The sequence below is a fragment of the Dufourea novaeangliae genome, unplaced genomic scaffold, assembly GCF_001272555.1.
Source record: "Dufourea novaeangliae isolate 0120121106 unplaced genomic scaffold, ASM127255v1 scaffold84, whole genome shotgun sequence".
In the NCBI taxonomy this organism is placed as follows: domain Eukaryota; kingdom Metazoa; phylum Arthropoda; class Insecta; order Hymenoptera; family Halictidae; genus Dufourea; species Dufourea novaeangliae.
In genome coordinates, this window is record NW_015373964.1 from 2,369,329 (window position 1) to 2,382,162 (window position 12,834).

The window sequence follows — 12,834 nt, forward strand, 5'->3', positions numbered from 1 at the left end:
ATGTAACTTTGTAACATTAATTTATGTTTATTTAGTTAGAAACGAAGGTGAACATTTTGATCCATAATGGGCAATCTCTTTTTCTATCGGGCTAAAATTGAAAACTCAATAAGCCAAACGTTCCGTTGCAACATCAACCTCAGACAACCTAGTTTATTCATTAAAAAATTGTTTACGTATTTTAGCTTTCGCTTCATTTTATTCACTTTAGCTGATTAAAGTTGGTCTCACAAACAACTTCGGTTGGGCGTGTGTTTCTCCTCCCTATTTTCGATGGTCTAATACATAGTTTCCCAACCTTTTCTGGTTCACCGCCCCCTTTCAAAGTGTTTTTTTTTGTTCAGGGCCCCCTTCGGTTAAACAATCTCTATTATTAAAATTTCAGCGTATAGTTATGCGTTGTAATCTCTGAATTTTAAAAAGCTGGAGTGAAAATGGTGAAAGTAAAATAACTGAAACACCTTCCCAGGTCTCGACGTCCACTTTGGGAAATTACAGAATCCAACAGATGACGGTACTTGAGACCAGATAGACCCCTACTCACCTGTCTTTGGATATGTTTCGGAACCACTTACTTCAAGAATTGCAAATCTTCCTATGAAAACCGAATACTCACAATTGTTAATTTTCGTGAGCTGGAATAGTACTAAAATTTTTTAAATTTTCGGTCATAAAATCGACCCAAACGCCACCGCACAGTGCAACATGGACAAGAATTTCAATTTCGAATTTTAATTTTTTTTAACTATCTCAATATGATCCTTGGACATTAAGCAACAAGCAATCACAAAGAAAGAATTTTTGTAAGTTGTCTAAAACCTGATTTTCCTATCACATATTTGACACCACGGGTTCTCTATAGAATAACATCAGCCCTTTTTAGAGCAACCACATATTTACCACCATGGAAAACTTCAGGCTTAATTGCTCATCAAGAAAAATTAAAGAAAAAGAAAATCGAAAATTTTACTTTGTTATTTAAATAAACGATTTCTTGTAAAAGTTATTTACATTGGTTGGATTCTTCGTTCAAAGACACACGATTTAAAAAAATATTTGATAAAGATATGATTAGTCGTTTTGAAGAAACTTTGATGTCCAGAGATTTACCCATTTCGTCCCAGTGTACGCCGTCCCAAGAAACGATATACACGTGTATCACTGCTTGCTTCTTCTTGCGTACATCCCACCGAGAGGGAATGCAAGTTATAGACAGTTCTGGAGGCAGGGGGGCGCACGCGAAAACTGAAAATTCCATCGGAACTGGGTCAATCGAAGAGGCAGCTGGTCGCTGGAAAAGCTCCGAGCCCGGTCCATTGTCGCATCGAGTGGTCGAGCGTGCTTGGCGTCGAGAGAATTACCTCTTATACCCGTTCCACCGCGCTTTTTTTTCTCCCCCTTCGAGATCTTCTTGCCAATTAAAGCCCCCAGACTGGACGTCTCGCTGGAGGCATTCGCCTCGATAAGGAAGTTCCCCCGACTTCCTGCGGAATTTCACGAGCCATTGACACTCCTGGCTTTGATGAGCCACGTCGCTACATGCCCGACGACTTGCTCTAACATCGTGAACGTTACTTGAATCGTCTGAATTTCGTAGAGCCACCGTTCATTGATTTCTTTCGAATCGTTTCTTTTTTACCGGAAGCTCGTCACAGAGTTAACGCTTTGAAAGAGTGAACGTTTAGGTGGTTCGGAAACACTTGTGTGTCACGTGACATTTTTATGTACAAGTTAATTCACTTCGTTCATTAGCCTATGTGGGGTGTAATTGCATTCGATGCATTTGCTGAATTTTTTAGATTTTTTGTAATTTTGGTGTTAATTCTGATTTCACGTTTATGATAGTCGAATTAGTCGGCATATAAATTTCTATTACTACTTAATAAGTAGATTAAGAGATTTTGACACTTCGTTCCCCAAGCAAACAGACGGTAGAGACACTGACAAACCAGGTTCGTAAAACATCTTTGTCCAACGGTCCTAGGAAGAGACTAAGAAAGAGTAGTTTTCCCCCCTCCTCCCAACGCCACCTAATTTTTCGTGAAACCCAACATGGGGGCGTAGTTGCGGCCAGAAGTTCGAAGGGCCGCGAAGAGGCGCCTCTGCTGTAAATCGGCGACTCAATAAACCAGGGCATAACACTTTATCTCGGGAGGGTGGTGGTAAAGTGCATTTGGCGACGTTCGAGGTGGTGTTCGTCCCGGCGCCCGTTGAAAGTTGAAAGGCCGCGTGGGCGGAGAATGACCCGCGAGAGAAACCATCCCTCGTGCTGGCGAACAACGGCCTTACGTATCGAGTTGCAAGCGACCTCCGGGAACAGATAAATTCATTCTCCTAGACGCGACGTAACGACGTTATTAGCCGAATCCCCCTGACTGCTGGGAGAAATGGTTTCTCGCACCGCCCTCCAACACCTTGCGTTTTCGGCGATCGAGCATCCGGTGGAATGGACTCGCTGGAGTGGTAGCAGTGTTCTTCGCGATTCTTTTTGTGTCACTCGTAAATCGTTCGTAAGTGTACGGAACTATAGGGAATGTAACTTTGTCGAGAATTGTTAGGCTACATCTACACTATGTAATCACAGCAGAGTTGGGCGTTATTCGAATGAAATTTTATTCGAATAAAAATTCGAATCAATTTTTCGAATAAAATTTTATTTGAATAATCTTCGAATGAAAGTTGCGAATAAAACGAATTTATTCGAGAATAACGAATAAATTTCAAATAAGAGTTCTGTTTACAATAATATGTAATGTTACCATATAAAGTCAAAATTATGATTAGCCTGATGAGCAAGATTGTTAAATGCTGTTACAATAGTGTATAAGTATTTCTTTAACTACATTTCTGTATAAACATACAGGGTTTTTCCTTGCTTCACCTTTTGCTCGTAATATACCTATAACCCATTGATTTAATAAATTTCAGATTTACAATCGTACATATCGATTTCGTTGAATCATATAACATTCGTTAAATTCGGATAATAAATTTTGTAATGCGTGTAACAAGATATTCTTTAATATTAAATGCTGGGCGGGCATTAATTAAACGATTGAAAGTTTCCCAAGTGACTGCATAGAAACAAACTGTTATATGTCGATATCTTTACAAATATCTAACAGATAATTGGAAAATCTAACGAACAAACAGGACTAATAAGCAATACAAAATATATTCTATGTGGCAGAATTTTGACAATGTTGTTAATGTAACGTGCAACGAATTCCCGTGTAAAATTTATGGACTTTTATTGCAATCTCTACACATTAACCAACAGATGCGCACAGAATGCATAACTAACGATCGGTGCGCCGAATGCAGAGTTTTGACAAACTCTGTATGCTGGAAAACGTTTTGCGTTTCGAGCGGCCGAGATAATCATCATATTTATGATTCAATTACACAGTTTATCGAAATCCGTACCGAATGGCGGCTCTATTTCTCCAGATTATACATACAATTTATCTTTCTTATTACTCGACTGTTTGACGTTCTTCAATAGTGTACAGGATTTTCAGCAATCAATTCGTTAGAACAATGCAGTTGTTTCAATGTAGATTTGCGTATCATAACTTGCTAATTGGACAACGTCAATTAAAATTAAACATTCAAAAAAATAGAGTTTTTTTTTGTAACTGGCTAATAATATTAATTGGATACTTGCATTTACTTGGAAAATCAATTTTTGGTGAATTCTAAAAACATCTGAACAATTCCAAAAATTGTTAATATCTTCGTCGTTATCAATATTTCTGTCCGATACATCAAACGCGGTGAATTTTAATTCCCTGTGAAAAACTTTATTCATTTCTGAACAGACCTAAATAAACAAAGCAAGCAGGTGAATATTTCCTGGATAAAAAGTTTTCCTTCAATTCGATATGTATCAGGATCTAGACAGAAGTCAAGTGAAGTTCAACAATCCAAATGTATGCGTATGTAACTTCGAAGGCACGGCTCATCATAGTGGATTAGCATATTGTTTTAGTTTAAATTTAATTATTCATGCCCTAACTTGGAATATATACTGCAACTTTCCTCAGTATTCCATTCTGCAAATATTTCATTAGTGAAAATTTACTGCAGACTATTTTCCATCAATCTCTTTAATAAATATCTCATTTCCATTTTTCTAACTTTAACCCTAATTTCACAAAAGAAAAAATTAAATAGAAGTTTCTATACTAATCGTAAGTAATACATTAGTGTTTCTGTTTCATTGTGTTCTCAATATTTGCATAAACTACAAGTACACAAAATCTCCAATTTAATGCACTCACGATGTTAGCATACCAAACTACACTTTTACGTGAAACAATGCGCGATAAATTCAAGCCTGAGGCACAATGGCTTCCCGTAGAGCTTCTGATACCGTTTCGGGCCCTGTAATTCGCGGCGGAATTTAGTCGGATGTGTAACTCGTGCGTCGACCCGGCGCAAGAACAGGTGAAAATCCGAGGAATGTCGCGGCCATGGCACCGGCAAGAATCGCGAACCGGGAACAGGACGATCGCGACCGCAAAAACGCATTATCGGCAGCTGGAAGGGACGCCCGATTCGGTTAGGTTCGTCGAAACTCCTGGATACTACGAACTGCAACGAAACGACTTTGGTTTTACCGTACGGACGGCGTTTTCGCAAAAACCGTCACTATCTTCACGCGACTTTAGTGGAATCTTTTTTTTCGCTTTCATTACAATGTCCAAAAAGCAATCGCTTTTTTTGTGCTAATAGTTTAATGAATTATCACGTTAAACGCTATGCCGATCCCTGGGGACTGATACTAAAATTTCTGTTCAAGCGGCGTCGGTCCCTGGGGATTGACAATATCAAATTTTAAAAATAATACTTTATAATTCATGTAATATTAAAAAATATATTTACACTTGTTTAATTAATTTTATTGAATCATTTTTTTAAAGAATGAGATGTTTCCTTCAGAAGCATTACAAAAAGTTATGATTTTCTTGATACAATTTATAACTATGTATGTATTCGCCTAAATGGAAAGTAAAATGAAATTAGCTGCGCATTTAATGTGTTAAGACCAAATGTCTATAGAGTAAATGTTAAGAAGTGTTATACATGTTCAAAATCATTACAGATTTTATAACATGTTACGAAATATGGTGGGTTTGCGTTACAAGAACTTATTGCCTCGTAAAATTCATTCGTATCTATGAAAGGTCTTTTGAAATCGTCGAGCATTCATTCCAATAAAACCTTGAGCATGCTGTTGACCTCATACATATTTCTATTATTTCTCTACAAAACACGAATCCGTGAATTCGGTTTTCACGCTCTAGTTTTATAAAGTCTCAGCTAATTTTGATATAAACACATGCATCTCCAAAAAAAGTCAAACATGACTCACAAATTCACTTTGAAATCATGAGTGAAACAGAATTCTTACTTCTACCTTAAAAATGTTATTGCGATTGAAATATTATAAAGTAAACAAATTGATTGCGAAACTAAAAGCGCAATTGGAGTTTGAATTTTATTGTTTTCTACCATCACGTGTTATAAATACACACAATTCGTGTTTCACTCATAAGCTGTATAATTCTCAAAAATAAAAAAATTTGTAAAAAAAAAAAGTGTCCTCTTTCCGCAATTTTTATTAATCCATAATATTTTATTAAAACATATATCTAGTCAACAAAAAGGAAATCTATGTATAAGAAATTTTCAAACTTCTTTCAACTGTCATTTACATAGACTTACATATCTATTGATAAAATATAACATAAAAATTATGTAACGATTTTCATTAAGATGAATATCTTACGTTATTCTTCCATTTCTCACGATTAAATTCATTAGACTGAATTATCCAAGAACGTCTAGAATTCTCGATCGACAGCGAACGTATCCCTTTGACAAACTGGCACTGGTAATGGAGCCGGATGGTTAAAGTTGAAACTCGAAGATATAATTAAATTCTATGCGACAGTGAAAGTAGACAGGGAACGGTGAAATTTATTAAAAATCTTTTTCCTTGTTCCAGATGAGTTCAGGAGTAAGGTTGCTTGCGAGACTGATGTCATCAATCTTGACTGCTATCCCGGACAAAGGGTTGTCATTTTCAGCGCGTCGTTCGGCAGAACGGAACACGAGTCACTCCAGTGTCCACAGCCACGCGGAGTGAAGGAAGAAAGTGAGTAAATTTTAACGTTTTAGTAACTTGACAACTTTAACATGTCTTCACCAATAGTGCAATAATTTTAATATGTTTTCTTTGTAATTGCAAGATTTTTTTAAATTACTTTGCATCTACAAGGGTGTTTACAATCGAAAAATTACGAAAATAGCGGCTTAAATTTTCCATAATATTTTATGGGAAGTTATTTTATGTATTCAATATTTTGAAGAGTAATCTTTTAAGTAAAGAAACTGTGCTTCTTAACTTTGTCTTTAACACTAACCGTACCGATCGTCGGTCAAATGACCGGTTTTAAATAGGGTACAAATAGGTATATAAAAATCTCGGTACGGTTAGTGTTAACATATATAAATATATCATTAACGTGTTGTGTTATTAAAATGATATTTTCTTAAAGAGGTTCTTCACTATTTAGTAAGTTTTGTCAAAGAAATCTAAACTGTAGAGAGCTTATTAATGAAGATGACTGGTACATACTACACGTGTTAGAATTAAAACAATAAACACTATTCTAAAGGTGTGTTCCGCAAAACGATATTGTTATATTTTTCATGAACATTGCAAGAATATTTATAACATTTCGATGGATAATTCTTCATAAGGTACGGAAGAGTATTTGAAATACTTCAACAGATAATCGCTTTCTGATACGCCGCGGCTGTAATGAAGGAACAGGTGAACTTATTTTTTTAAATAACGAAACGATGTGTCTGAATGTCATTAGCTTACTCTGAATCTTTATTATATATTAAGTAAAATTCAGTTCCCTATAGCTTAAATAGTATTGATTTCGGAGTTAAATATTTCCTCGATTACGAATTATATTTACAAATTTTTGATTTAAAAATTTCAAACTAAATAGTGAAGTATATATTTATAACTTATTTAAATATCGACGATTAATCCTTCTAATTCCAATTTCGTGATTCCCTTCATCAATCTCTTAATAATTCCCTTAAGTGTTGTTCTCAGACCGTGAAGCTTTCGAGGAAAGTAATCGCCTAAAAGATATTAGGAAGTTAGTTGGGTCATTAAATGTTTACGCAAGCATAAACATTCATGGGCGTGCTGTTAACGAAAGTGCGCATATAATACACGATACGGTGTTTGCTTATAAATCTCGAAAAGTTTGGTTTAATATGAGTTTCGCGCTGGTTCCTTAAGCCTTTCAATTTTGGTAAACTACCGCATTTCATATTATATTTTAACGACACTTAAAAGATTACTCTTCGAAATATCGGATACATAAAATAAATTCCTGTAAAATATTATGGAAAATTTTAGCTGCTATTTGCGTTATTTTTCGATTATAAACACATCCTTGTAGACGCACTTGAAGATTAATGAAACCATTCTGACAAAATTTCCGCGTAGAATGCTACTTATGCATTTAATCACCGTTTCATATAACATTTTATGTCTGTAATAAAGTATATGTATTATTCTGAATATATTCAAAATATTTCTTTTATAATTTTTTTCGAAATTAATTTTCTTTTTCTTACTTGCTTGATTCAGTATGTAGTTTTACATTAATTTTGCCACAAATCAAAGGGATCGTCCATACAAATTGTCTATGATGTACAGGTATCGGTCGCGAATTTTTCGTAGTAAAATATCCTTCGCAAGGATTCACGCCCTCGCACGGTCGACTGACCACCCTAACCAATCCATAGACTTCCACGTGTCCCTCAATTCCATCGCTTCGACGTGACAATGAGGAATAGAGAATAGTCTTTGCTCGAATGGTCCTTGATATTGTCGTCAGCGATATCGTTTCAGTCCCCGTGTCCGTTCGTCGTGCGACACATCGCCCGATTCTGCTCGTCGTTCGCACAAAGGAACGCGCCGGAAAGGCAGCGCGTGTAAGTGGTTTCTGTATCTGACACATTTCGTGATTCTGGAGGGTTCACAGAGTGAAAGTTAGCGGAAGTACAGTTGAATTTATCGAGGCTGATAAAAAGTATGCGCTTTTACGACGTTAAATAATGCGCTCGGAAGTTAAGTTCATAGGGTTAAAAATCTGGAATTCCAGAGTTATATATGTTAGACTAAATTAATTTAAAACGAGAAAATTGTTTCGATTGTCAATATGAAGAAAGTTTCTGCATTTTTTTCATAGAAAGTGATAGATAATAGCGTTCATATACCTTTTTTTCCTTTATTTTTAGTGTAAAACTGAGTTAAAAGTTATTTTCAAACATTCATACTTTAACACAGGGGTGGGCTAGTTCTGTGTTAATAACGGCCATATAGAACATTTTTAATACATTTTTGAATGATCAAGAGCCACAGAAAATATAATTTGAAAATTATATTTATATTTTTTACTATAGATTCTTAATATAAAAGTTATGGGAAAATTGTAATAAAACTAATATTATCTTGGGAGTCGCATGTGGCTCGCGTGCCGCAGTTTGCCCGTCGTTGCTGTAATAGAAAGCTTTCCTCTTACAGTACAATTGGATATAAATAATTCTTAATGTATTACTATATCAAAAGTAGTATTAACAATTGAAAGCAGAAATTTAATTTTAATTTTTAATTTACTTTAACTATCTATTTTGTTTCGTGTGAACGTTTGAACGAGAAAAATTGTAGCTATAATCTTGAAATATAATTCTTAATTGCCAGAGGAAGGTGATACTGGAAGATTTATAAAAAAAGGTAAAGAAAATTGAATCTGAAATTCACATTATTGTCTTACAGAAATTTATTACAGTGGAACACTTTGTATTAGTTACACTGTGTAATAATTACTGTTTGTACAGTGAAGCTCTGAAAAGTTCATTGAAATCAAAGGGAAACGAATGCACTCGTGTCATCGATGTACGCCTGTTCAATGCAGAATTCACGTCGATTGTTGAATGATTAGTCGTAACTTCATGAAGCCTGACATTTTCAGTACTCGTTGTAAAGTAGTCTCAGTCACCCGCTAAACCGGCATTCGATTCTCATTTGACAAACGATCCCCGCGATTCATAGCGTGTCGAAAAACTATTTTTAACGGAGCACATCGAGTACGGAACGCACAATGAATAGATCAATTTTGCTCGGTTACAGCGTGCATGGCGTCATATGCGACGGAGACCCTGATGAATCTGTGCCATGGAAAACGTCGTTGCACGGTGGTGGCAAACAGTTCGACGTTTGGCGAACCCTGCAGCCCGGAGAGCAGAGCCTATTTGAGAGTGGTCTACACGTGTGGTGAGTCTCGATATTTTTCGTGTTCAATTAACTGGTGAGGTGGAAATTTTATTACTATTACACAATTAGTTGTTTTGCATTCTCACGGAAGAAAACATCAAAATGAACAAGCATCTGTTTAAGTGACTATTGAATAAAAATAAAATATTCCATAAATATAGGACTGACGATAAATAAATATTTTAAGCTAAAACATATGGCACATATAAAGAAAAACTGGTAAAAATGTTGTGATTTATTAATTGCGCAATGTATATCCAGATTTTTCCGTTCTCGTATAAGAAAACATCGAAATAAAGAAGCAATTCTTTGAGTAAAAATAGCTACCTAATAGAAATAAAATATTTAAAAAATATTGATAAGGTTCTTCAGACCCCACCTCGCGAGTTAAAGGTTGAACAATGTATTTATTTCCTGAATGTTCCTAATAATTTAAAATTTTAGTTGGTGAAATCAGTTATTTGAGGCCTAATGTCAATAAATAAGTGGCATCAAGTTTCTATTTGTGAAATCGGAAGTCTTTATGGGGGCAACGAAATAATATCATTGCAACTTAAACTGAAATCAATAAAACAGGTCATGTTTTCTGCATTCCTGATATTGAAGTATCAATATCTTTTTCAGCAAAGGAATTTAAAAAGGGAACGTTAAATAAAGAATATTAATGTTTTGTTTTAAAAATATTGCTTCGAAGTAATACCTTATTTGATTTGGAAGTAAATATTTGTAATTGTTACGATGAAATATATTTTTCATTGAAATTTTCTGATGCGTCGAGAACATGTCACATTTGAATATTTCTATTCATTCCGCGATATAATGCTTTCAAAAAGCGGAATTGATATCTTTCAGCCAGAAGGGATAACCCACCCCGCTCGTAATCACTGAAAAAATCCAGGTCAAATGTGAATATTTTTCTCGGATGATCAATGGATCGGAACATTTGTTTTCGACGAATGTTGTGCATTCTCTGATCTCTTATGAAAGCGTTCGCTCGGAAAAATATTCATCGTCACATAATACATCATACGCGTGCTTTTAATGCCAGGACGAAAATAACCGCAAAAAAGAATCTTCCCATTCTACTTTGATTCTAGCCAAATACGCTGTGCCAGCGTGATAAAATAATAATAGTAGAAATGATAACAAAGAAAATTATAATTTTAATTATTTTTCCAGCCAATTTACCTATCCTGATTACTATATAGATGCACGTCTATATTCTGAGAGTCTCGTGTAATTTTATCCAATAAAAAAATAGCAAATTTAATCCAAAAGATATTGAAAGAGTATTAAGAGGTTTCCCTATTGTGACGGCTCAAAGATTAGGTATAATTCAGTGACTTTTGTAGAAAAAACTATATGGTACATCGAATTTAAACTGTTTTACATTTATTCATATAATCACAGGAATACGTCAAATTTCTTTGATGTAAATATATAGTACCTAAATATTAAAAATGACAATTTTCTGATAGCCGCTAAAACAATGTATCTCCGTGGCTGTCATGATAGCAACTGTTAATTTTATCTTGAATAAAAAAATTGTGTGAGTATATTTGTGTTGGGGACACGCCGTTACACTTTAGCTCATAGTAATATTATCGAGCTGTTTTTTCTTACGTGATTTGGTTTCTGCTGAAAATATTTCGCTGAGAAATTTGGTTTTAACCATTTCAGCTGCTATATTTTGATTCTGGACCACTGTGCGCAGTAGGGATATCTCCCGGCAACGCTGCTCGCGGCTGGAAACGATGTTCGAGTGTCATTAAAAATGTCCGCGGCTGAATCCGGATGAGTTCTCAACCCGGTTTAGAAGAAAGACGATCGGGATCTAAGGGGCGGGGGGCGTGGAGAAACGAAGGCTTCTCGGTTTCTCGAGCACAATGAAATAACTTCGTGGTACAAGCAACGGACACTCCTGCTCGTTACCGCGCATTGTACGGCCCGATGCCCGGACGGAATTCTTGGTCGAACAAACGTGTGGCGGTCGTTAAAGACCGGGCCGGTATCATTATTCGGGAATTTTCCGCGAAAATGCACCGGTCTAGATGCCGGGCGATACCGTCCGGGGAGTCGTTAGTGGCCCGTGGGCTAGATACCCGGGGACGTTTTTGAAATTTTCACGCTCCACGGCGACCCGGGACTGAGATTACGAAATTGCCCCTTCCAAACGGCTTTTGCTGCGGCTCTTTCTTCTCCGTTGGAGTGTATTTTTTTATTTTTGTTCTTGTTCATTCTTTTTGTCTCTCTTGACGTTTCGCTCCCCTCCCCACCCTTGTTCACCAGGGACGATCAGTTTTTTGTTCAGGGTGGGAGGCGAAAACGGTACGGTTTTTTTATTTAGGCTGCATTGTTTTGGTCATTTGGTGGTTCCGGCTGCTCTTACGGGACGACGCCCGGATGTTTGTCCGGAGTTTAATGGGATTCGAAAGTTGTACGTGAAATCTTGAGTTTTGTTGTGGCTTTGGTTTACTTTTGTAGTATTAATTATTGACTTCCTGTTTCTCGTTGGATGTTTTTATGAACTGTTTGCGCGGTACGGATAGGGATTGAATATTGTGTTTGTGTTTAATTTTTATTTACCTGTTTGTTGGATGATAGTGTAGCAAAGGGGGGTTGAATGTAAGAGTAATTGCAATTTTTTAGGTATCTTGTTTTCTGTGAAATTATTTTTAAAATCTATAGATGTTTGCAAATACTTCTTTTACTTACTGTGTATTATATGAATTCAACATGCAAGGTTGAAATAAATTTACTATGAAAAATAAAATGAAAAAATAAATCAAATATGTAGAATAAAATTTTGTTCATGCGAGGCTTGGTTCTCGTGAAAATCGTATTTGAAAATTCCTTATGGCAGTAAGTAGAAACGGAATGTAACGAACAGACACATTAGTCCAGTCTTATTCAATTCCACAGGTATCGTGCAGAGTTCCAAATTCGATTATCTCATATCCTAAACATCACCCGACAAAATTTTATTCCACATTTTCGACTTATTTTTTTCATGTAAAGCAACTTCTTGCCTGTTTGTATTATTCTTTCAGTCGAACGCTTTATAAACCGATGTGATATGGGACACCGTAAGTGTAATCCATTACTTCGATAAATTTATATTATACGAAATGAACATGCATGTTGCAAATCAATTTACAAGAAATTTCACGCTAAGTCTCAATGGAAGTAGGTTCCTATTAAACGTCGAATGAAACACTCGGGGCAGCTGGTCCCCGTTGAATTTCTGCTCGAAAGCGACCAGTGAAAGCTAGATAGGGGGTGGAAGAACCCACTCCATTTAGCATTGCCGAAAATCGGCGGATCCCTCGGGGTATTGAAGGTTACCATTTGGGCACGGCGTTTGGGTGGCATGCAACCGATAATTATTCACTTCCCGCCGCTTCAAACAATGGCTATTAAGCCGGCCGCTTTCGTTCGAACTGACTGGCCATTAAGTA

At 36.1% G+C, this 12,834-nt stretch overlaps 1 protein-coding gene across 1 annotated transcript in view; it reads left to right on the top strand.

The window, feature by feature from the left end:
- The window catches only part of LOC107186676 (protein eva-1 homolog C-like), a gene marked incomplete at its 3' end in the record, with an annotated part of 133,391 nt that extends 124,015 nt beyond the window's left edge, over positions 1-9,376 (top strand). The window contains exons 4-5 of the mRNA XM_015574604.1: positions 6,014-6,163; positions 9,233-9,376. Coding sequence (XP_015430090.1) covers positions 6,014-6,163; positions 9,233-9,376 — 294 coding nt within the window. The remainder of the gene's footprint in view (positions 1-6,013; positions 6,164-9,232) is intronic.
- Positions 9,377-12,834: the final 3,458 nt, after the last annotated feature.